The following is a 26,854-nucleotide window of genomic DNA, read 5'->3' on the forward strand; positions in this document are numbered from 1 at the left end:
AAGGTTTGAGCTTCTTCCATTCTTTATAAATTCATGCTTATATTGTTTATGAAGGTAGAGCAGTGATTCCCAGAGTTCCAGGATGCAAAGGACTCTTTAAAACCCAATCACAGAGGAAGCATCCTGTGACATTTACTTCTATAGCCGTGCCTTCTTCAATCAGCCTTCATGGGAGTTGATTTACCTGCATTTAGTGCATTTAGTCAGTTCAGTCACACCCAATATGGAGAGGAAGCTCAGTTGCTCATCATTAGAGAAGCTCCAGGAGTCATTGTACTGGGCATGACTCCTTCCAGTCAGTTGGCAATCCCAGAACAGTGGCTCATGCAAAAATGCACAGGGACTGCATTCCAGTGCTCTTAAAATTTTGAGGAAATAGATGAAGTGGGTTTCTAAATTTTAATTCATGGTAGGGGAGTGGGACTGACTTGGCCATCAGTAATATGAGCAATGCTATGGGGAGATTTGTCAGTTGTTAGTCTCAAGTAGACTAGACCCACTGAATCAATGTGAATCTGGTAAATTGGTTCTTAGGCCTGTTACAGACTGCCAAAATAAAGCTGCTTCGGGTCTCTTTGGAGGTATGCTATTTAAATGATGCATGCATCCTAAGAATCCGGAAGCTGCACCAAAGATGCACTCCAGTGCTTAGGAATGGAGTATGGCTTTGACGCGACCTCCGGACTCTTAGGGCCCATGCATCATTTAAATAGCATGCCTCCAAAGAGACCTGAAGCAGCTTTATTTTGGCAGTCTGTAACAGACCTTAGATAAGTTGAATCAGTGTATCTACTGTGGTTGGTCCATTTAACCAAAACATCGGTTCCAGTCTGTATAGGTATGTCATATATTAGATTTAATAGATTTGAACACAGACTAAAATTTAAACCTCAGAAGACACATCTCATTTCAGAAATGTTTCATACCAAGAATACCTTCTTGCAGTAAAATAGGATGTGTTGTAAAGTTAATGGTGAACTGATTGCACATTGAATTGCTGCAAAAGAGGTGACTAAGATGTTTGCTTATGTTATTAGATATTGCAATGAATATATTTGCACACCAGGTCATAATGAACTTTTCAAACTATAAATACAGATGGGAGTTTTGAAATTAGAGGGTGTTCAAGTTCCTTCAGTATTTAATCTGATGTTATCTGTTGCAACTTTTGATTACAATATCTGAATTCCATTCTGAGCAAAATGTAATTGATTCTCACTAAATTGAGAACCTCATAATTTCAAAACTTATCAAACTGGTTTAATATGTTACAGTGCTGTTCACAAAATTCTTACCTTTTCCTTTGTTCTTGAAAAAAAGTTCTGAGATTACTTATACACATTTGAAGAATTTGACTAAAGTCTGGGTAAAATATATGATCATATTCTTGAATACAAACACCAGATATACTTGTGTATAAATCGACCTCATTTATACATTGGAGGGCAGTTTTTGGGGCCAAAATTATGGATTTTGATATGACCCATGGATAAGTTGAGAGTCAAACACTGGGGCATGTTAGAAAAGATCTAAAGGGGGAAACAAAGCACCACTTCCCTCCCTACTTCTCCGTCTCTGGATCTCTCCCAAGGATCACAGTCTTGGCATGAAAAATGGGGAAACAAGCCTGGTCTCTCTCTGTCTCTCTTCCCTTTACCACCAGCATTCCCTGCCTCATGGCTTGCAAAATGGGGTAGAACCCCCCCCCCCATCTCTTCCCTTTACCAAAAGCATCTCCAAGGCTTATGGCTTGCAAAATGGGGTACAAACCTCTCTCTTTCTCTCTGCCCTTAACCCTAGGATTTCCAAGGCTCATGGCTTGCAAAATGGGGTACAAACCTCTCTCTTTTTCTCTGCCCTTAACCCCAAGACTTCCAAGGCTCATGGTTTGCAAAACAAGGTACAAACCTCTCTCTTTTCTCTGCCCTTAACCCCAGGATTTCCAAGGCTCGTGGTTTGCAAAATGGGGTACAAACCTCTCTCTTTCTCTCTGCCTTTAACCCCAGGATTTACAAGGCTCATGGCTTGCAAAACAGGGTACAAGCCTGGGCATTCTCTCTCTCTCTCTGTCCCTTGCCTCAGCAGCTGTTTGTTAGCTCTGGCTGCAAGGGAAGGCTGAGGAGTAACAGAGAGAGAGAGAGAGAGAGAGCGCACAGCGCCTCAAACGGGGATCTGTTTAAAGATCCTTGGCTGCAGCGGAAGGTGGGCACTTCTTTTAGGGACTTTATAAGCACTATTAACTTATTGCCCCATATATAAGTCTACTCATGATTTTGGAGTCCATTTTGGGACATAAATTTCTTGACTTATAGTCAAGTATATACGGTAACTGATACTAAACAATCTTGACTATTATCTATTAATATTATCCCCTCTGTTGTAAGCCGCCTGGATTCCCAGTGATTGGGCGGCATATAAATAAATCCTATTATTATTATTATTATTATTATTATTATTATTAAACTGCATATCCTCAACTTCCAATAGATCGCAGGATGTTCTGCTTATCTCATACTGAGGGCTTCAGTTGTTGGATTTTAGAACAGTTCCTGAGTAGCTTGTAAATATTTTTAAGTACTATAATTATTTTCTGCCTTCTGTGTTTGATTTTTCTTAGAGAAGGTACATACTGCTTGGTATAGTTTAGATGGGGAATAATTATGTTTGTATTAATACAATTTTAGGAGTCCAAAGAGCCTGGTTGCTATTGCTGTTCTCAAAGTGTCTCATATGAGGCATTCCATTCCTCCAGTCTGCTGTTTTATATAATGATATGCCTCCGTGTACTTAAGACTCTGACAGAGAAACTCATTTTTACGTGTGTTTACACCCCAACCCCCTTTTTCTTTCTGCACTTTGTTTATCTTGATTTTTTAGTACTTCAACTTTGGGAGAATAGTGTGGAAGGGCTGCCAGGTTGCAGCAACATGTTTGCAGTAATCACTACAATAAAAGCTGAGATGGGGAAGAATGAGATTTTACTCTATCTGAGTACTGCAGCCTTCGGTGCCTGCCTGCAACAGACAACACACACATGTTTAAAAAAACATAAATCTAAAAGCTGGTGGGAAAAATGTCATCCCTGGATGCATTTTGAAAGAAACTTTCAAGTGGTCTCTAGAAAATTCAAAATGTGTTTGTTTACTTATGCAATGCTTACTTGACCTGGGGTCTCACCACCCACCCACATTTCACTTCTGGATAGTTTTATATTTGGAAAAAAGTTTGCTGAAGCATGCTGAACTGCTCTCTCTATATAAAATATGCAGGAACCTATCCTTATTCATTCTACACTTTTTCTGCCCCAGTACCAAATTTTCAGTTAAAGAAGTAATGCACAGCAACATATTTACTTCACCTGGTAGTAAGTGGTATGTATGATAAAGGACAAAGACCAGAAAAATTACTATCAATCACATAAACTGCAAGAAAATGTTCTTGAAAGTGGCAAATATTAACTTTGCTGAATGTCCAAACATTTAATTCCAAACTGCCAGTTAGCATTATGAATATAATGTGCTTGGCATTCCACAAAAAAGCAAGAACTCGATTCTTGCCTAAAGAAGCTTGCCTTTCCTATAGTTCAGCAGCATTTGCCTCACAAGAATGTAACTCTTCGATATCTAGTACACGCACTTGCTGATTTTTTTAAACATGGGTCCTTGGCAAAAATACAGATTTCTAATTAAATCTGATTAAAATGTTTCTTAACTGGAATGGGGAGAAGGAGGAGACCTTGTCTGTAGTATTAACACATGCAGTTCCAGAAGGCTTGATTCCAGTGCTGTCAGCCAGGAGTAAAATGCAAACACTTTTAACATCTTCAAAGATATATTGAAATTTAGGTGGGTTTTTGCAGAAAACTTGTTGAACTTGCAGTACTGGATTTGCCCTTTAATTAAAAAGTATCTTCTACTTTACAATGTGCCTTAAGAAGAAAGATGATTTAGGGAAAGGCTTCCTCTCCTGCATGAGTACTGTGCATATATACCTAAAGGTAGCACAGTCTTGCGTGATCAGTTGCCAACCAAAACATACCATAATACAATAAACGTTCCTTGTTTCTAAAGGGTGTTTTTATAGGACCATGCAGTTCTTACTAAAAATTTTAGTAGATCCCCCCATGCTTTTATAATTGTGATGAAAGGACTTGTAAAAAGGTATTACCATCAATCAAGTAAAACTTGAGTTCTGCTGGTTGGGTCACTAACCTTTTTCTTGGCAGATGAAATAATGTCCAAGTATTTCTAAGCATCCATGTTATGAGAACAACAAAGAGCATAATAACCAACAAGTTTGATAGTTATGCTAATCTGTTGTTGTGCATTTTTAAGTTATTTCTGACTTACGGAGTACTTATGGTGAACATATCATTGGGTTTTCTTAGCAAGATTTGTTCAGAGGTGATTTGACTTTTGTTTTCCTCTGAGGGTGTGAGGATGTGACTTGCCCAGGGTCACAATGGATTTCCATGGCCAAGGGGGGATTCAAACCTTGTTCTCCAGAGTCCAAGTCCAACGCTTAGACCACTATACACTGGTTATCGAGTGCTAATTTAAAAACCTAATAAACTATTAGTCAACATAAAAGTCTCTTTCCTATGCTCAGTAGAACTTATTCCTAGGTAAGTGTACATTGGATTACTGTCCTTGTGAAACAGTGATGTTAGGTTAAGATAATTGCAACTTTAATCATTTTTATTCTTCCCTTTCTTAAGGAGTTCAGAGAGCCTAGCTAGTTCTTCTTCTCCCCCCTCCCCACTAATGTTATAATCACATATAATATAGTGATGTAAGTTCATCTGAGTGTATAGACAACAAAGCGTCACCTAGTGAGCTTTAAATATAAACGAGAATTTGAACCTGGATTTCCTGTGTGCAAAGAGATGCTACGGTTTTTAAAATGCAGCTTTCTATACTGTCAGACATAAATATAAAAATAATATCTGTGCTAGTCTCATAGCAGTACACTGTGGCCTAGTGCCACTCATGAAAGTTTTTCCTGCCTGATTTTCAAGGGTTCTCTTGAAAAGATTCCCTTCTCCGTCCCATACAACAGTCCACCTGTTCAACAGGTCCTCTGATGTTTTTGCCTGGTCTTTACCCCAAAATAGTAAGGATGTGAAAGTAACCTTCCTCACATCTCTTTAACAAGATCTACTGGTCTTTGGGCTATACCTAGGGTTGAAAGATATTATTTTCTGTAAGGTAGAAAATTGGAAAGCTATCTTGAACCATTAATTGACTTTGAACTTTATGATACTGAGTCTGCATGTGGCCATTCATATTGTTGCTTAAGAGACTGAGAACAAAAGAACTTAGAGCTTCACATTATAATTTAATCAAGAGACTGATCAACAGCATCTGAAAAAAGCAGTACATGGATTCACCCATCCATGGCTTGAAAATAATGCCCCTCCAAACAAAATTCCAAAACGCAGACATTGATTTTGCTATTTATAGAAGGGACACCATTTTACTAGACCATTATATATAATGGGACTTGAATATCCATGGATTTTGGTATCCACAGGAACACCTGAAGCCAAACCACAGCAGATGTAAGGGGCCTTCTGTAATATGAAACCAAGGTTTGAAGTTGGTTTTGTACCCTAGCTTCTTCAGAAGCTGTTAATCACAGCTTCTATTGTAAAGAAAAACTGTTGTTTTCTGAAATTTGCCATCCTCATTTCATAGTTTGAGGAAAGTGTACAGGACTATAAGATGTGTTCTTATCTTTGTTTATTAAGCTGAGATACAATCATCAGAATTGTTGCTGTCAAGTCAGTCTCGACTTATGGTGACCCTATGAATGAAAGACCTTGTGGTCATCAACTGCCCTGCTCAGGGTTTGCAAACTCAGGGCTGTGGCTTCTTTCTTGCAGAATCTACCTGTAGTATGGTCTTCCTCTTTTCTCATCACTGTTGTCTTTTCCAGTGAGTCATGATGTCTCACTAAAGCATGACAGCTTCAGTGTAATCATCTTGGCTTCTAATGAGAATTCAGGCTTGATTTGCCCTAGTTTATCCATGATCCATGGTATCTGTAGAATAATTCTTCTTCAACACCACATTTTAAATGAGTTGATTTTCTTCCTGTCAGATTTTTTCACTGTACAGCTTTCACAACTATACATTGAAACATAAATAGTTACACAGAAAACCATTATTAGGTTGAGAATTTAAAAAATTAAATTCCATTTTAATTGTTACTTTTGTAGGTTTTTAATTGTATTGAGTTTTTTAGACTGTAAGCCACTACACCCCATTTTTGGAGGGAAAAGCAAGGTCCAAATCAGCATCATCATCATCTGGAAATCCAGTGGCATGGATGATCCTGACTGATACCCAGTGATACAGGTGTGCATTTGAAAATCTCTCATAGTTCCTTCATAGCTGCCTTTCCAAGTCCTAGTCTTTTGATTTCTTGACTACAGTCTTCATTTTGGTTAATGACTGACCCAAGGTATGGAAAAGGTATATATAGCACAAATACTTCTCAAATAGGCAGCAGGAAGCCAATGTTTCCAAATCATCTCTCCTTCAATTGCATCTGCCTTATCCTTCTGGTTAGTTGAGCCACTTTCCTTATAGCCTGCCTATATTTAGGTTACTTTGCCAGTGGCCATTCTAGTATGATGGACTGTTTTAGGTAAAAGTTGCCTTACGACTACAAAAATAGTCATAGTAGCTTCTACAGGATCCTTTGACAATGTTCAGATGCACATTCAATATCGTTCAGTCCAGATGCTCCTGGACTGAAAGTTCAACAGAAAAAAACCCACTTTATTCATTTCCCCATAATTGTTCTCTCTGCCAGATCAATACTGTATGTGGAGGGAGCAGTTAAGGAGTTAATATAGAAACAGGCAGAAGGATACAAAAATAATCACTTTCTGGGTGGTTTATAATGTTATAGCTCATTCTGTGGACAATAGGACAATAACTTTGTAATCAGTAACACTGCTGACTCAGCTGTTGAGAAATGTATACTATCCACTAGAATTATCGTTACAGACTGTCGTGAAGGCACGTCAGCTGCAGGCAGGACATTAACTCAAATAACTTCCTATTCCTTATTTATTTACTGCTTTGTACAAAGACAAAAGAATCACATACACAAAACAAAACTTCATTATAGCTCAGACCAAGAGCATTTTTCTTAGGACTCAGACCACAAACACGAGTATTAAAATCAGTACACACCACTATGATATCCTTAGGATATTATATCTTACAAAGATTCAGATCCTTTTTCAATTCCTAAAGAAGAGTTACCAGATTTAACAGGTAAAGAGTATACCTTAAAACAAATTAGAGCATCAATTTCTGCCCCCCCCCCCCCCGTTTCCTCTTAACAATACAGACAAAATGAAATTGTTTTGAGACTGATAAATCACTTCAGAGATAGCATCCAGTTTCACTGAAATTAAAGTGATTAAAGTAGATTGCCCATGGCAGTTAAAGCGGTGTCAAACTGCTTTAATCTCTACAGTGTGGCTACACTGCCCCATCAATTCCCATTGCTTAATTCTCATGCCGCTCATCTGTTATAATAAGATCATAATCAGAAAAAGCAAGATGAGAAATTTCCAGTATATCATCCTACAAATTTCTCAATCCCAATCTTTCCCAGTCCACCAAGAATTAGCTACATAACTCCCCAAATCCCTCTCATTGCTGAGAGAAATATCAGAATGAAGGTTGGTGGAAGCCAATTTGTTATCAAGTTCTTGATTAGGAGCTGTTATCAAAATCCCCATCTCAATTAAACCTGTTAAAACCTGAATATTAGCTTTGAGGGCAGAGAGTTCCTGTCTTTTCTTTCTTTTTTTGGTGATCCAGGCTGTGGAAAATTCTCTTCTTAGTTTGAGCTGCAAGAAAGTATTTCTGTATCCTTATCTGAAAATAACTGTACTTGGGCCTGAGTTAAACAGAGGAGTGTCATAGACAGTAGGCATTAAATAAGGATTTTCACATATGCATTCTGGATTTGGAGACCAATTTTTCTTATCATATTGGTCTACTGAAACTTCAAGCTGATTTTTGTGAATGTTATTATTCATGAAAGAAACAAAATGCAATGCTTCTGGTGCAGGTGAAGTGGAGGTAGAGCTGGCCTTACTGGAAATCTCCACTATAAATGTACCTCTAGTTTCCACTTGTAGATAGTATTTCAGAATAGTCTTTTGTGTAGGTAAAGACAGATTGTTTGAATCTCTGCTTCCTTCTCTGGACTCTGGTTACAGCCAGCGTGACCTGGTCACATGTTCTTCAAAAAAACTCCAAACTCAATTCCTCTTTTCTCAGGAGAAAGGAGAAAAAAATCCTTTAAATTCTCAGAGACTTGTTTTTCCCCTTTCTTTCTCCACCAACTTTGAATAGGGGGTGGCGAGGGTGACAGAGCAGTTCATTTACAAGGCGTTCTACTAGGCTACATTACTAGATCCTCATTGCTATTAAAACATGGAAACTTCTAGCCCACTGCTAGCATTTAAAAAACAGAATACCAAACAGCCACCCACCCATCCCAAACATCTTTTTACAGTTTTTCAAGGCTTCTGATAGTATTCAGAAGTCTACTGTTGGAGTAGCAAGCTAATCAGAATGAGGATAGCTAGCAAATGGCATGTATAAACCAACTCAGTAAAAAATTCCACCAAAAAGAGATACGTCAACATAAACCAAAATAATGCAGGGCTTGAAATGGCTAGGCAAAATAAAACACCTAGCCAATTAAGAGTTTAAAAATCCAGATAAGACCTCTTTAGAAAGTAAAAGCACCAGAGCTTTTTAGATCACTCCTCATCATGCCACAGCTATTTTCCTCAATTTGAGAAGAAGGAGAAGAAGATGATGAAATCTGAACACTGAATCATGCCCTAATATTTGCTGGTTAATTTTAATTAATTAATTAATGAAAAAACTTGTGCTGCATTTCACTTACAAGCCTTGGTATCTTAGGCCTAGTAGCTGAAATGTGTATTCTGAGTTCTGACTGTGTTTTTCAAACTGTTTCTGCACTTACCTTTAAGGCAAATGAGAGCTGTGAAAGATTTTTTTACACAAGTACAGTGGTTCCTTGTTATCCACTGGGATTTGGTTCCAGGACCCCACATGGATAACAAAATCTGTGGATGCTCAAGTCCCATTATATACAATGCAAAATGGCGTTCCTTATATAAAATGGCAAAATCAAGCTTTGATATTTGGAATGTATACTTTTTTAAAAATATTTTCAAGCTGTAAATGCTTGAATCTGGATAAAAAATCCGTGGATAAGGAGGGCCGACTGTATGTCATTATGAAAGACATCAATACTTTCATAGCCTTCTTTGATAGCTCTGGGGAAAAATGCTTGTAAATGAGCACAGAAATTTAGGAAGGAATTGTCCCTTGAACTGCAGTTTCAGAACAGCATCTGTGGATAATTCTAAAAGCTTGTCTTCATCTGCTGCTGGGAGCCCTCCTAGTTCATACACATTAACTAAAAATGGATCTCTAATCCAGTTTTTGCTTACTTCAACAGTGGGAAAATATTCACAAACTATGGCGTGTTACACAAGTGCTGAAAGTACGTGTTAGGGTTAGGAAGGGGCGTGCTAGGGTTAGAAAGGGGCATCTATTCTAGACGCCCCTCTAGAATCATAGAATCATAGAGTTGGAAGAGACCGCAAGGGCCATCCAGTCCAACCCCCTGCCATGCAGGAAATCCAGATCAAAGCATCCCCGAAAGATGGCCATCCAGCCTCCGTTTGAAGACCTCCAAGGAGGGAGACTCCACTACACTCCTAGGAAGTGTGTTCCACTGTTGAACAGCCCTTACTGTCAGGAAGATGTTGAGGTGGAATCTCTTTTCCTGCAGCTTGCATCCATTGCTCCGGGTCCTAGTCTCTGGAGCAGCAGAAAACAAGCTTGTTCCCTCCTCAATATGACATCCCTTCAAGTATTTAAATAGGGCTATCATATCACCTCTTAACCTTCTCTTCTCCAGGCTAAACATCCCCAGCTCCCTGAGTTGTTCCTCATAGGACATGGTTTCCAGACCTTTCACCATTTTAGTCGCCCTCCTTTGGACACGCTCCAGTTTCTCAATGTCCTTTTTGAATTGTGGCGCCCAGAACTGGACACAATATTCCAGGTGGGGCCTGACCAGAGCAGAATATAGCAGCACTATTACTTCCCTTGATCTAGACACTATACTTCTATTGATGCAGCCTAAAATCACATTGGCCTTGTTAGCTGCCGCATCACACTGTTGACTCATGTTCAACTTGTGGTCTACTTGGACTCCTAGATCCCTTTCACATGTTGTCTCCTTAAGCCAGGTGTCCCCCATCCTATATCTGTGCATTTCATTTTTTCGCCCTAAGTGCAGTACCTTACATTTCTCCCTGTTGAAGTTCATTCTGTTAGCTGTGGCCCAGCTTTCTAGTCTATTCAGGTCATTTTGAATTTTGATCCTGTCCTCTGGAGTATTAGCTATTCCTCCTAATTTGGTGTCATCTGCAAATTTGATAAGTATTCCCCCAATTTTTTCCTCCAAGTCATTGATAAAGATGTTGAACAGTACTGGCCCCAGGACAGAGCCCTGTGGGACTCCACTGGTCACTTCTCTCCAGGATGAAAAGGTGCCATTGTTGAGCACCCTTTGGGTTCGTCCGGTCAACCAGTTACAAATCCACTTAACAGTTGCCTTGTCTAGCCCACATTTTACAAGCTTGTTTGCAAGAATGTCATGGGGAACTTTGTCAAAGGCCTTACTGAAATCAAGATATACTATATCCACAGCATTCCCTTCATCTACCAAGCTGGTAATTTTTATCAAAGAAAGAGATTAGATTTGTCTGGCATGACTTGTTTCTCTGAAACCCATGTTGACTTTTTGTGATTATGGCATTGCCTTCTAGATGTTCACAGATTCTCTGTTTAATGATCTGCTCTAGAATCTTTCCTGGTATTGATGTCAGACTAACTGGACGATAATTGTTGGGATCCTCTTTCTTCCCCTTTTTGTAGATGGGGACAACGTTTGCCCTCCTCCAGTCTGCTGGGACTTCTCCTGTTCTCCAGGAGTTTTCAAAGATTATTCCCAATGGCTCCAATATTACATTTGCCAGTTCTAGTACGGACTGGGTCCGTACAAAATGGCGGTGCCTGTCCACACAGGGGCCGCCATGTTGACGTTGCGGACACGTAGCATCCGGACGTCGCATGGCGGAAGTGATGTTGCGAGTGCGTGACTAGCGCCTCACGGCACCACTTCCCCTGGCGCAAAAAGAAGTGCCATTTTGGCGCTTCTTTTTGGCTGCACCTGGGAATCGCACGGTTTGGCCGCTGCGGTTCCCGGATGCAGCAACCGGTGCCGCCGGCAGACCACTGCTTTTAGGCGGTCTGTAACGCACCTATGTTGCAAATCTTTCAAATGTTGGTGCTCGGGGATAGGTGGGCAGGGGAGATGGCAGTCCAATGTACTGAGTTCTGTGTCTTGCCCCACCCCATGGCACTGGGGGTGGGTGTATGGACCTCTGCTGGGTGGCCTCTCCCATTGGGATGACTACAATCAGCACAGCAGGAGGGAATCCAGTACCCCCAGGCCACTGGATTCTTCCATGGGGAGATTCCTGAATGTCCATCCCCATAGCCCTTCTCTCCTGGGCACTGGTACATTTCCTTTGCCACCGCTCTGCCCTAGCCCATTCTGTGCCATGAGTGTGGCTATCAGGACTGTCTGGCTCTCCAGTGTGGCAGATGCATCCTGCTGCTGGAAGGCATGCTTGTCCATCTGCCTCATGTGCTTTGCCTCCCTCTCCCTGCAATCTTCTTCCCCACATGTTTGTTCTGCCTCCCTTTCCTTGAATTCATGGACACACTCTCCTCTCCTGCTGCAGCCAGCAGGTTTCTTATGTGTTTCAAATTCTGCTGCATGAAGCGATTGACCACATCTGCTGGCATTGCCATCTCCAGCCGTTGCTCCTTTCTCCTTTGGATCTTAGCCGGGTGGTTGCATGGTTTAGTATTGTGGGACATGCTGAGCATACCACAGGGCACCAGTGGACCACTGAATGCTTATCTTAGATGCCAGGGGTGGGGTTATGAGTGAAGGGGGTTTCTTTGGGGCATGTTTTTTCAGAGAATGCACATATGCAGGATGCTTGTAGGGTTGCCACGTACCCCTCCATGCTTTGCCTCTCACAGAAACTTCTGGCTGCCAAAGTGCTGGCAGCTCACCTGGCCCAGGGCACCTGCTCCTGCCTGCTTCCACCATCCACCAGGCTTTCCCCCCATCTCCGCACCAGTGTACAGTCCACGTATCGTTGCGATAGTTTGTACTTTCCAGCTTGATCCACAACACACCAGGTGTTACTTTGCTCTGGTGTTTAGCTCCAGAGCACGGTGTCCTCCCATGTTGGCCACATGCATCATTTGAACAGCTAGGGTTTGGAAATGAGGGGAAACTGTGTCTTATCACTCTGGTGGACAATCCCCAAGTGGAGTCTAGCTTTACTCTAATTTTAGATATCAACAGTTCATGGCCTTTGCCATGATCCACTCATCTTGTTTTAGCAGAGAAAGCTTCTTTTTCTGCTTCCAATCATATAGCCGGATTGGTTTTTATATTGGGCCCATGGTGATACACATATAGTAGTCTCTTTCGTTTTCTGAAGAATGTGTTTGCAATTAGCAAACTGTTGGCTTCAGAAAATTGAGTCATTCATTTTGCTTCACTTCTTGATCCTAGGCCACTTTTCCTGAAGTCTTACTGATGTCATTTGATTAAACAGTGAGCCCTTGTTTTACACCAGGGATCTGTTCCGGACCCCTCCGCGTAAAAAAAAAAGTGCATATGCTCAAGCCCCATTACAAGTAATAGGGCTCGTGCTCGCGGCATTGTGTGCCAGTGGTGCATGTGCGCCATTGTTTCTTTCAGCGTGCGGTGCCAGAAGAAGCAGCGTATAATGCACCCATGTATGATGCAGGCACACTGTACTTCACATAGTGGCCATGTTCCCACTGTGATTAAATACAGATTGTGATCTGGGTTAAAAATGGGCATGGTTCCCACTGAATGCAACTTCAGAAATTGATTCAGAAAAGGGAGCCATGGTTTTTGCCCATTTAACCTGCGTCAAAAAGATGCTGGGAAAATGGGGTGTTTTTTTGGGCTGAATCGATTTATTTAGAAATAATAGAATCGTATCTGCCCTGGTTCTCAGTGGCAGCCTGGCCCCGGGGGGGGGGGGGGAGCTGGAATGGCCCGGCCTCTCCCGGCCCCTAAATCCCCGGCCCAGCCTCCATACCGGCTTCTTTGGCTGCTGACCGGGGAGGCCAGAAGGAGGTCGCAGAGATGCTGGAAGCCTTGTGGTCTCCTTCCCGGCTTTCCCCCAGCTTCTCTGTGAATTCCTTCTGGCCTCCCCAACCGCAGGAAATTTTTTTTAAAAAGTGCAGGGAACCCGGTCAGCAGCCAAAGAAGCCGATAAGGAGGCTGGGCCTGGGATTTTGGGGCCAGGAGAGGCCAGAGACGGGATGGGCCATCAAACTGCCCCCCACCACTGAACTGATTCTTGAAATCAGTGCAAACATAGTGGGAACTAGGTTTTTTCAGAACCGGTTTCAGGAATTGGTTCAGGAAATGGATTTTCCAGTAAGTGGGAACGGGCCCAGTAGCTCCTGACTACGTTTGCTAAATTTTGCCTCATTGTTAATGCTATCCAATTTCTTCTTTGATTTTGATTTTACCTTTGATTATCATTTCCAAAATAAAAGAGGATGTAACTATCATTGAAAATATGCCAATCTTATCCATATTAGTTATCTCACATCAAGTACATTCAGCCCTTAGTATCTGCGGAGGTTCCGTTCCAGATCACCCCCCCCCCCCCGGTGCATGCTAAAAACTACAGGACCTCAAGTCCCTTGGTTTTTAATGGCCATACATGCTGCCATTAGGGCCAGTGGTGCTTGCCATCCACAGGTGGCGAGCCCACTGCTGGGGTGGGCGGGCTGTATGACCATGTCTTATGCTATTCCATTTCTTTTTTTATGATTTCCAGGTTTTTCTGATTTATACTTCCCAGATTTCATGTTTCTACTACACAAATTGTATACATCATGACTTCTCTTTCACATGTGAGCTTGAACAATCTTTTTGCTTGAATCTAGTTGCATCAGTTAGACACAGTGCTACTCATAACTGTCTTCTGCTCCTCCCTACTACCCTGGATCCTTCTGATCTAGGAGTCTCATGTTCTAGTACTCTCTTGTTTCATTATGGATTGTCTCATCATAGCATTTTCAAAGTAAAAGGCATTCAGACGTTGTTTAACACTGCCACCTTCTTTGCTAATAACTCCTTTAGATTTTGCTAAGGCACCACTGCCATTTTTCTTCAGAGAGACTCTTCTTTCAGTGGTACATCCCCTCACTCCACCACAGCAATTATCCAGTAGCTACTTGACATATTTAATCTGGCTCATCACCAAAAGCCCCTCAGATATGGGAGATCCTATTAGTACCATGCTACCATTAGCATAGCCCCGTTTCTCACAGGCACATACAGTTCTGCCACCATGGATAATGCCAAGGTGGATGACCATCTGAATGTGGAGCACTTATTCTGATAAACAGTGTGTTTTTGCAGTCATTTTGGAACACTTGGAGACTTTCTAATATCTATAGCTATATCTATATCTATCTATATCTAAATCTATATATCTATATCTATCTATATAGATATAGATATATAGATATATCGTGAACAAGTAGATTATTGAAGGGGCATGGCAGTGTCCTTTTTAATTGTGCTGAACTGCTGAAAGAAAGAGAAAGAAAGAAGAAAAGACACTTCTGTTGTAACCCTCCTAATTCCCCTAGCAATATAGTAGAGCTGAGGTGCTTCTTAAAGTAATGAATAATAAATATGGGGCCTCTTTGCTGGTCCCAAAACTCAGTTTTCTCTATCTGGATTTGGGCCTGAAAGAGCTTAGCAGAATGTATGTATACAGAGGGTAGGATGGACATAATCACAGTTTGAACATTGTGCCGTATTATTGCTGATCTGTTAAATAATCTCCCCTCCCCACAATCCTGCTTTTATGAAGTGGGAGCCAACATAAGATAGTCTTAACTTGGCATTATAAGGGTCATTTTTTTAAAATAATAGAACAGTATATACTGTGAACATATTCTGTGACCTGTTGCTTAGGTAATACCTCCTTTTTGCTCAGATCATTCTAAGTAGTTGGTGGTAGGTGCTCGTTTTTAGATACATATTTTATTGCAACATTGGGTTGCTGGTGGAAACTAGTAACAGCCTTTGGGTTGTAAAATTTCTCCCAAGCCCACTGGCATTGTTAAAAATTACAGTGACGATGATCCTCTTGATGGAGCCCAGTCAGCTCTGAACATGGGTGCTGATGTTGTGTCTGTAAATTCTGAAATTTTCTGAACCACAGTGAGAATACCACTGTGCTGCAGAGTACAAAAATGGCTGTGTTTCAAAAGAGTGGTTGTGTGTGTAAAATGAAGTACGTTCTACCTGTGCACCCACAGCCATAATATATGAGGTAGAATAAAAGTAAAACAAAGTCACATAAAATAAAGCTTGTCATAATGTGGAATTTATAAAACTAGTAAGCACAATGCATAAGAATAACAGTGGAGCGTAGCTTCAGTATTTTATAGGAAAGGCTATTTGTTTGTTTGTATTGATATTTTCTTGTCTTGTACTGCAATGGGCTATTTGCTGTTCTTTTTAAAAGTTAAAAACCAAGATAATCCATATCGTTACATTCTTCAGATAGTCTGGAAGGATGTTTTATTTTCGTCTGTGTCGATAAAGCCAGAAGTTTAATTAAAGAAAAATATGTAAAGCAGCTGCAAGCGGTAGAGTGACACATGGTTCTGCTGTTTGCATCTGTTGTGAATCCAAGAAGTACCCCCAGACAGATGACTGTCTCCAATATGGCGTCAGCATTCGGTGGGAAACTCATTTAAACTCATTCATCTAGAAGTACAGTGACATTTCCAATAATGTGTACCAATCTTTTATACTGGAAAATAACCAGTTGCTCATGGCAAGATGTCCTAAGGAGGTTAAGTATCCTGTTAATGTTTTTGTTTCTTCCCACCCCCGTAGGTGGAAGGTGTTTCTCTTCATTGATTTTTACTATGATAATCAGTGTGTCCTGGGAGCGGGGGTGTGGGATCCATTGATACAAGTATTTTGTGCGTATATTCCAGAATATGCCCATTTGTATGCATTGTTTCAAATGTATGAGTTTTAGTATGTGGTTCAATTATTATTATTATTAACCTTTATTTATATAGCACTGTAAATTTACACAGCACCGTACACACAATCTTTTAATTAGACAGTTCCCTGCCCTCAGGCTTACAATCTAAAAATACACGACACAAAAGGGGAAGGGAATGGTGGTGGGGAAGGGGATCAGGTCCAGCAGTTCTTCTCTACCTCCGAGGCCTGGACCAAGGGAGATGAACTGGAGGGAGGGCTTGGCTTCTTAATGGCTCAAGTGGTTAAGACGCTGATTCTGTTGATTGAAAGATTGGCAGGTTGGCAGTTTGAGGCCCAGGTGCTGTGTGATAGGGTGGGCTCCCATCACTAGTCCCAGCTTCTGCAATATAAGTAGATAACTTGGTACCACTTTACTGGGAAGGTAAACAGCGTTCTGTGCAGTCATGCTGGCTACATGATCACAGAATAATCTGTGACAATGCTGGCTCTTCGGCTTAGAAACGAGATAAGCACCTCCCCCTGTGGTTGGACACCACTTGACAACCTTGTCAATGGGGAATACCTTTACCTTTACCTTTTACTTTGGTGTCCCATTCAGGGGAGGGGAAGCTCTTCACAGTCTTTGGGAAGGTACAGATTTTCATGTTCAACTATGTTCTGATTACAAACTTCTTTTGCCCTAGTCAGTGGTTGGAGGTGGACTGTTTAAAGATCCAGACATTCTGGTTTCTATCCTGGCTATTTGTTTTACTTACCTTTGAGAAGCCATGCATAAAACCGAGCTGTGCTTTTTGTACCTGAAACCTGTTACAGTGTGATGTCCTGAAATGACATTAATAGCATTTAACCCTGTTTGGTAGGAAAATTTCAAATTGCATGAGAGATATATCTGGAACCTGCCCATATTGGCTATCTCATATACTCTTAGTTTCTCTATTTCTGGTTTAACCTCCTGGTAAAGGACCTTACACCTTTTCTGAAATGGGCTAACCATGTGAATAAATTCTCTTGAGCTTCTGGTTTTTGCTATCATTATTTTACAGTATGTTTCAATTTGTTCAGTAGATTTTTGCTTTGATTTCCAAAACAGCTGTTGGGAAATCATTTGTTTGAAGCAGTCTGTTGACAGCCATGTTCAGAGAAATGTAGAACTAAAAGGAACCAATTCCTGTGAATTGAGGAATTCATAGCTAATCCACTGTTATGGCTATATTGATAGGAGACAACACAAGAGCATAACTATGCAGATACCAGGTTTACTTTTGTTGTCAGGGTGCAGCAGTGTATGTTTAAAATTTGGGGGTACTGCTGGGAAAGTTAACCTCTTAAACTGCTGTTTCTGCTGCCTGCCCTCTTCCTCGAGGTTAGGCCTCTTCAACCTTGGACGGTCCAGTCAGCCCCAGTCTGTGTAGCGATTTTTCAGGGATAGTTAAAAGTGACTGGCCAAAATATTTGGAAGAAAGAGATTAGATGAGGTTTCTCTAGGTCTCATCTATATGGGTAGTTGGAGAGACAGGAGAGTAGCTGCTGTTGCTCCTCTTTGTCCTTGTTTCTGCTTCTTTTCTCAAAGCAGTTGGGTGAACTGGCAGCAACAGTAAGGAAGAGGCTTAAGGCTAAAGTGCTTGTAAACCTCAGCAAGTGCCTGATGATACTTGACATTTTTTGCTTCTATCCTAGGAGTTTGCAGCACTTACTAAAGAGCTTAATGTATGCAGAGAACAACTCCTTGAAAGGGAAGAAGAAATTGCAGAACTGAAAGCGGAAAGAAACAATACAAGGGTGAGTTCACTACCTGGTATAATTTTTGGTATTGGCAGGGTTCAGTTCCAAAGCCTCCCCCTGCAGGTACCAAAAAACACAGAAAATTGTGCCCCATATTATTCAGTGGTGGTGACATGAATGCACACACTTCAGCACATTCGTGTTCGCATCACTGCCATTGAATTATATGGAGTGTGGAGATCCATGGGAAGTCAAAGTAATGGATACGAAGCCTGCTGATATGGAGGTCCCACTGTATATATAAGGAGGTTTTTTTGAGATGGAATCTGACATGTAATCTACTCAGTGCTCTCTTGCCTTTACTTTTCTAATTAAAGGGGGAAATGGTTGAACAAAACTTTCAGTTATGATTTTGTGTTTATAAATGTAGTGCTACAAGGTTTGAAAATGTGCAATAAAGGCTGTTCAGCCTTATTGTTATTTGACTGGAAAGTCAAGCAATTCATAGATGAAATTAATAATGCAAAAAAGAATTAATTAGAAGCAATATGCTAGAGAGATCTTGTGTTTATAAATGCAGTTCTACAAAGTTTGATTAAATTTGCAAAAAAGGCTGTTCAGTGTTATTGTTATTTGATTGAAAAGTCAAGCAATTCATAGATGAAATTAATAATGCAAAAAAGAATTAATTACAAGCAACATGCTAGAGATCTTGGAAGAAGTTGGCAGCATGAGCTTTTGTAGACTTCAGTCTGTTTCCTCAGATGCATTTGAGGAAGTAGACTGAAGTCTACAAAAGCTCATGCTGCCAACTTCTTTGTTTCACTTAGTCTCAAAGGTGCTATAAGATCTCTCTATATTCTGAGTCTACAGAATAACACAGCTATATCTTTTAAGCAGTGTGTTGTATGTGAACTTATTATTTATTCTTAATTAAACAGTTATTGAATTCAGAGTTGTATAAGCAGAATGCTGCTCACACTGAATTATAAAATTGTAAACACTGAAGACTGATAGATTTTGCTGTCATAACAGTCTGAATAGTTTGCATAATGTAAATGGTTTTAGATCAGATATTATTGCTATCACTACAAGGGGTGCACAGTTGATGGGAGGGGGGTTATGTTTTTTACCTTTTGGAAGGACTTTGAAGCGCACAGAGATCCCTTATTATATATCATAAGCAAATCTGAAGTCTTCTGCCTCTTAAGATCCATAAAGAAATAGCCTTTCAGCATTCATGTAACATATTTTCTAAAACAAACTAAAAGCTAATTCATGCAACCACTCTATAGTTTGACATCTTTTATCTTTATTGCATTTTGCATGTGGCAGAAAAGTCATCTGAATTGTATGTCATAAGCCCAAGCTGTTGTATGGAGCACATGGTTTAATCAAGACACAATAGTTTAAAGTAGAGGAGAAAAAATCAGAATGGTAGTAGAATCCTCTTATATTGCTACTGTTAGAGTAATTTCACACACAGGAATGTTTGCTGCATTTACAGTGTATTGCAGAGAACACCATGGAAGTGTGCTGGGGTGTATTCATCTCCAGATGTTTATTGGGTCAGTTCCAGAGCTTGGAAATGCTACTTTTCCAAGGTCTCAGTTTGCTGCTGTTGGATTCATGCATACTGTCCTCACTGTTTCACATGTACTTTCCATTCTGGTTTGAGGCAAACTTTGCTTTGCATTAACTATAGTTTGCCATTGCATCCATTCAGAGTAGGCTATAGTTTGCCATAAATTCCTCCATATAGCATGAGAAGAAGATAAAAAATACCTCTCTGAACTTTTCTTCATGTATCACAGGGAACCACAGCTTCATGAAGAAGTGTCTGCTCACAAATTTCTAAATCTGCCAGTTTGCACATATAGGACAAGGACAGTACAGAGTAAAAAAGAGAGGAGAGCACTTAGATAGTTGTAGTGCTGAATTCTGTGTTCTACATTATATATTGAGTGTAATTTTTGGCAGAAAAATATGTGCTGTATAAATTTAATATATATTAGTGTACTTTTTATGACACAATCCTGAAAAGTGCATGAATAAGGCATTGTCTAAAATTAGCGGCAAACAGATGCAGTAGTAATGATCACAACTGTTCTTGCCTCTAATAAAATAACATTCAGAACGGCTGTGAAGACCTAGAAACAGTGCAAATGATTTATTCTTGTAAAGTTGTTTTCTAAAATTAGCTTACCATGAATCCGGGACTTTTGCCTGTGGCTGGGGAGTGGGGTGGTGAATAGAGTTAACTACATGAAAGCATTAAGTGGGGAAAGGCTAAACACTTCTGTTCTACTGAGGCTGGATCTGCACTGCAGAAATAATCCAGTTTGACACCACTCTGACTGTCATAGAATCATAGAGGTGGAAGAGACCACAAGGGCCATCCAGTCCAACCCCCTGCCATGCAGGAAATCTAAATCAAAGCATCCCTGACAGATGGCCATTCAGACTCTTGTTAAAGACCTCCAAGGAAGGAGACTCCACTACACTCTGAGGGAGTGTGTTCCACTGTTGAATAGCCCTTACTGTCAGGAAGTTCCTCCTAATGTTGAGGTGGAATCTCTTTTCCTGGAGCTTGCATCCATTGTTCTGGGTCCTAGTCTCTAGAGCAGCAGGAAAAAGCTGGCGCCCTCCTCAGTATGACATCCCTTCAAATATTTAAAGATGGCTATCATATCACCTCTTAACCTTCTCTTCTCCAGGCTAAACATCCCCAGCTCCCTGAGTCTTTTCTATTAGGGCATGGTTTCCAGACCCTTTACCATTATAGTTGCCCTCCTTTGGACATGCTCTAGTTTCTCAGTGTCCTTTTTGAATTGTGGTGCCCAGAACTGGACACAATATTCCAGGTGGGGCCTGACTAAAGCAGAATAGAGTGGCACTATGACTTCCCTTGATCTAGACACCATATTTTTATTGATGCAGCCTAAAATTGCATTGGCTTTTTTAGGTGCTGCATTGCACTGTTGACTCATGTTCAACTTGTGGTCTACTTGGACTCCTAGATCCCTTTCACATGTAGTTTCATTCAGCCAAGTGTCCCCCATCCAATATCTGCGCATTTCATTTTTTCACCCTAAGTGCAGTACCTTACATTTCTCCGTGTCGAATTTCATTTTGTTAGCTTTGGCCCAGCTTTCTAGTCTATTCAGGTCATTTTGAATTTTGATCCTGTCCTCTGAAGTGTTAGGTACTCCTCCCAATTTGCTGTCATCTGCAAATTTGATAAGTATGCCCCCAATTCTGTCATCCAAGTCACTGATAAAGATGTTGAATAGCACTGGGCCCAGGACAGAACCCTGTGGGACCCCACTTGTCACTTCTCTCCAGGATGAAACGGAACCATTGTTGAGCACCCTTTGGGTTCAGCTGGACAACCAATTACAAATCCATCTAACAGTTACCTTGTCTAGCCCACATTTTACAAGCTTGTTTGCAAGAATGTCATGGGGAACCTTGTCAAAGGACTGGCTGAAATCAAGATACACTATATCCACAGCATTCCTTTCATCTACCAAGCTGGTAATTTTATCAAAAAAAGAGATAAGATTTGTCTGGCATGACTTGTTTCGAATTCTGGGATTTGTAGTTTGTTATGGCACCAGAGCACTTTAACGGACAAAGCTAAATGTCTCACAAAACTGCAGTTCCCAGAATTTCATGCGATTGAGCCATGACAGTTAAAGTGGTGTCAAACTGATTATTTCTGCCGTGTGGGTGCAGCCTAAGAAAGGCTTGAATGAAAGTGGAATGTTTAGTCTTGTCCTTGGTGAAAAATTTTCTAGCCTGCCAAATATCTATATAAAATTCTAGGCCCACAGAGGAGAGGGAGTACTGAGGACTAGTGGTAGCATTTATAGATAAGAAAATTTACCCAGGAAGGCAGGGGGTGCTAGACTCCAAAGTTTATTCTTTTTTGTCATTGCATTGCTTCCCTTGTTTAAATGAGAGTCAGGTAAGGTGTGTCCTGCAGACTACATGTGAACCCTCTAAGACTGTTATTATGGCCCTAAGCATCCTCAACCCAGTTTTTAATTTTTTTCCCCTGAACTTTCCTTATTAAAGCTCTGCATCCTCTTGTGAGTTCCACTTCTCTTTCTGGTTTGGAAAAACGCCTCTGCGGGCATAAAACAGACAGAGAAGAGTGGCAAAAACACTTTGAACTTGCTTCCCAAACCCCTCTAGAGGGTATAAATGGCATTTTGAATTTTTAAAATCCTAAAAGTTCAAAAGTGGGGGCATGGATGATGACCTTCTGAGGTCCGGTGGGGGACATGTATAGCCCTGGACCTCAACCAGATGCCCACTCCTGTATTAACAAAAATATGACCATAAAAATATAATTTAGTAATGCAGTTATTTATTTGGTTAACCAATTATTTTTGTTTTCTTTGCCATTCATTTGTAAAGAGGTATTCTGAGTTACACCTTTTTTAGGCCAACTATCATTCAACAGATAATTTTAAGAACAGCAGACTTATATAATCCATCATTTAATTTTGATTGTTTTTCAGTTGCTGTTAGAGCATTTGGAATGTCTTGTTTCCCGGCATGAGCGGTCTCTTAGAATGACTGTAGTAAAGAGACAGGCTCAGTCTCCTGCAGGAGTTTCTAGTGAAGTTGAAGTTCTCAAAGCACTAAAGTCCCTATTTGAACATCATAAAGCCCTTGATGAAAAGGTAATGAAAGATGGTTACTGAAGTCACTTATTATTTGTGAAATGTTTATTAATGCTTGGGATGATTCAATTAAGAAATGACAGTACTTTTGGATTTTGAGGTATTAATGCAAGTGAAAAAAATAGCCAAAGAGTACAGGCTAGTTAGGCATCACTTATCATAAACGACTTTGAGAGTAGGAGCTGACCACTGTGTTGAGTTTCTATGAGATTTCCCTTAGTAAAATCAAAATAACAGAAGGGTATTTGCCTTCTGTGTTTGTCCAGTAGAAGTTTTATAGCACTAGTGCTCCTCCAGAGTATAGGGCAATGGGATGGTGGTTGTTAAATTGAAATGTAGCATACTTTTAATATAGACCCTTCCAATTCCCTTTTCATGCATTTAGTTCCCATGCTCATTCTTGTTTCACTTCATTCTGCTGTAGCTTTGCTTTTAGTATGAAGTAGTTTCCTTTTCTTGCTTTACCACTGCCTACTTTACATTCATAGCATCATGTACAAAGGGGAAGGGGCAAGAGACAATGCCTCTTTGATGGAGGGAGGATGCGTGCCATCTTTTAATTTTAGCATGGAGAACATTTGGGGAACAGAGCTAGAGGAAGAGAGGACTACTGAGTCTTGGAGCCTAAGTCTGCTAAAAGCACAAGATGCATGACCAGGAAGGGGTTTTCCCTGAAACTGTATGTCAGAGAATGAGTCATCTAATGATTCTTGATCCTGTATGTCCAGTCACTGTGTATGAGACCTCTTGATGGGTGAATGTAAGAGCATCAGCCTGGATGAAAACCAGAGCATTGTTTTTATCTTTGTTTTAAAGTAATATTTTAAATGGTTTTAATTCTGTTAGTTTAATTCTTCTTTAATATCAACGTTTGTACATTTTTAACTGTATGTACTTTTATTATATATTTTTTGCCATTTATGATTCTCCTTAAGTTTCACTCTGAGGAAAGGGCAGAATATGATGGATGCATGGATGGGTTTGCATTCTATGTTCTCTTCCTTGAATGGAGTAGCCTCTTCCAGTTGTGGTAGGAACACCAATCTAGAGTAGAAAGAATAGACAAAACTTCAGTGGATTTTTTCCCTCTCTGCAGACCCATGTTTACCTTGCTCAGTGTCTTATGGGGTTCCCTTGTACTCTGGAGTAGGTTCAGGATACTGCTGGTAAAGGGGAGATAAACTTGTTTCTCCTTTTTGTTTTGTATTCCATGATTGCAGCTGTGCTGAGAATATTTTCCCAGCAATAGGTTGTTAGTATTCAATTCACTGTCATTTTTAAAAATCCGATTGATGACCTTACTTTAAATAACTTCAGTGTTAGAAATAATCATACTTCAATATTTCATAAAGTTCCAAAATGAAATCTAACTGCTAAACAAAAATTTTCAAGTGAACACTGAATATTTTAAAATATAATCTTTGCCCCTTATCACTCAAAATTGTACCGTGCTTTTTACTATAAGAAACAAACTTGGATGAGAATGTACACTTGAGTTCAGATGTTAGGACATAAGTCATGTGATGAGTGTGGCAGAATATTTATAACTGTAACACAAACACTAAGGATAAGTTCCATTGACTTAAGAGGCAGGCAGTCTTAACTTTTGCCATATTGTGCCCTTATTTTTTTATTCTCTGTTTGAACCTCCAAACTTATTGAATATACCTGATTCTATCTTTTTAAAAAAAATATTAAGCAGGGTTGGAACTCGTTAGTACTTGGATGGGAGACCACCAGGTAATACCAGCTATCTCCAGCTAGGGCTTGGAAATAATCCTGCTTGAAACCCTGGAGAGCTGCCAGTATTGAGCCCTGGTAGCGCAGTGGTTAAATGCCTGTACTGCTGCCACTTACTCACAAATCACAAGGTTGTGAGTTCAATATCAGCCAAGTGCTCAAACTTGACTCAAGCTTGCATCCTTCCAAGGTCATTAAAATGAGTACCCAGATTGTTGGGGGCAATTAGCTTACACATTGTAAACCGCTCAGGGAGTGCTTAGGTGCACTGATAAGCGGTATAGAAATGTACTTGCTATTGCTATTGGGCTAGATGGACTAATAATGTAACCCAATATAATGACTGATAAAGCAGCTAGGTACTTGTGTCCTGCTTGTATTTTCCAGTCTTTGTGTTTGGAAATTTCTGGACATTTCTCTTTTGATAAAGTGATTTTGCTTAATATGTTTTCAGCTTGGCTCTTTCAAAACATGCAGTAGTAACATGCCTTAAGCAAATACTTCTGCTTGGTTTCCATGGGTTGGATCCCCAAAACTGTACAGACATCCCCCAACTTTCAGTGACTCATTTTTTGATATTCTGCTACTTCAATAGATCTAAATTGTAGCCATGCACCACACTTTTGGCCCCTGGTCCAAATTCATAATTCCTTCTATTCCTGCAGAAAACATGGTGGAATTATTATACAGAGGCCGGCTCATGACACGCAAGTGCACTTGTTGCAATCTGACAGTCAACTTGCACCTTCCCCCCCTCTCAGATGCATGGTCCAGTCTTTCCTTTGTTCTTTCTCTTGTCTTCTTCCTGTAGAGAACTTGAGGGATCTGAGAGAGGGACAAAAAAGGTACCAATTTAACTGAGAGACTTTGCAACCAGCACACCCGCACATGTGAGCCTCTGTAATTACCTCAAGTTCCTTATAGAAAGAAGGCAAGAGGAGACGAAATGACAAAAGAGAGCTCCACTCATATCTGAGAGGCAAAAAAGGCACTGAGTCACTTGAGAGACTTTGCCTGGAGGCTGGCTCATGAGCTCGCACAGACTTGATGGGCATGCCAAGACTGGTGGCAGGCTGCCCTCCTTTGACTGGATGGTTTCCCACTGATTAGCAGGAAACGGAGTCCATTCAAAGATGCTGGCTGTGTGTCATCACTGCATGGGCTGGCTGTAGACACTTTTTGGCTTGGTTCACTTCATTCAGTATGTCCTGCAGCCAGTGCACAATTGCGGCAATTGTGGGGGTTCCTATTCTGACAGTTTTCCTCCTTCCCTGCTTTCTCAACAGCCACGGGCAAGGAAAGGTGGTAAACTTTCATTATTACAGATGTCCCCTGGTTATTTGACAGATTAGGGTCAAGTGGCATGCAGTGGTCCCACATTTTGATGATATCTGCTTTTTGCTGTGAACCCTAACCTGTCAAATAAGCAATGAGATTCACGTATCAAAGCGGCCTTACCTCTCCTTTGGATGCAGTTATTTATGCCCCCTAATAAACTGCCTGTAGGTCCAGTAGCCCACTAGTATAGTACTGAGCATGTAGAAGTGTGGAAATAAGAAAACATAAGTTATCAGAAATGCTTTATGCTTTGATTTGAGTTTCATTGGATCCAAGTCCATATGGTTTAGAATGTCCCCCTAGGTTAACAAAAACATCCTGTTTAATCATTATACTTTACTACTTTTTGCAACAAATTAATATGCATGACTCATCAGGAAATACGGATTACAAAATAAGAATATAAATATAAATGATCATAATCATGCTTCCTAACCATCTGGGCTCTTATTATATTGTCATCCGTTCAAATTTCTATGCCAACAGTTAGTCCTATACTCTTGTCTGATTTAGAAATTTATTGCCGGGGAATATAGTAGGAACTCTAAATCCATACTGGCTCATTGATCTTTCCTAGATCGCTTGTTCTGAATGTTCTAGTTATATGATGGGAATGTATTGGCAATTGCTTTGTTTTTTTATTTTTAACTGTCCCCCATTTATTGTCAATAAATGTATGCTAGCATGTTAGTAATGCTAGCAGAATTTCATTGTGTTCATGTTTTTGCTTCATCTTTTAGGTGAGGGAAAGATTACGAGTAGCACTTGAAAGATGTAGTTTGCTGGAAGAAGAACTAGGTACAACACACAAGGAGGCAAGTAATTTCCATCAGTTTGTTAACTCTGCCTGAATCTTTCGCTTCCTGGAGCTGCTTTGCAGGGGATTCAGACAACTTGTAGTGGAAAGGAAGAGGATTTCTCCAAAAACACGAAACTGCCTACAGCACTTCCTTGTTCTTGCCCAGAATGCTGTGAATGATTTCAGAAATTTCTACATCATCATGAATTGATGCTGAAGAACATTTCTATGAACTGTAGTGATTGTTTTTCAGTTTCTTATAGAATAAATTTAAATAAATGGAAGTGTTTTTCAGCAGCAAGCA

The 26,854-nt window shown here is 40.4% G+C and overlaps 1 protein-coding gene across 9 annotated transcripts in view; it reads left to right on the top strand.

The window, feature by feature from the left end:
* PPFIA1 (PPFI scaffold protein A1) overlaps positions 1-26,854 on the top strand; it is an 82,885-nt gene that overhangs the window by 11,820 nt on the left and 44,211 nt on the right. For all 9 annotated transcript variants that reach the window (XM_089521390.1, XM_089521395.1, XM_089521386.1 and 6 more), the window contains exons 3-5: positions 17,935-18,036; positions 22,509-22,673; positions 26,492-26,566. In XM_089521390.1, the coding sequence (XP_089377516.1) occupies positions 17,935-18,036; positions 22,509-22,673; positions 26,492-26,566 (342 nt within the window). The remainder of the gene's footprint in view (positions 1-17,934; positions 18,037-22,508; positions 22,674-26,491; positions 26,567-26,854) is intronic.

The sequence above is a fragment of the Sceloporus occidentalis genome, unplaced genomic scaffold (genome assembly GCF_023333645.1).
Source record: "Sceloporus occidentalis isolate IW3139 unplaced genomic scaffold, rSceOcc1.0.p SCAF_4, whole genome shotgun sequence".
NCBI lineage: Eukaryota > Metazoa > Chordata > Lepidosauria > Squamata > Phrynosomatidae > Sceloporus > Sceloporus occidentalis.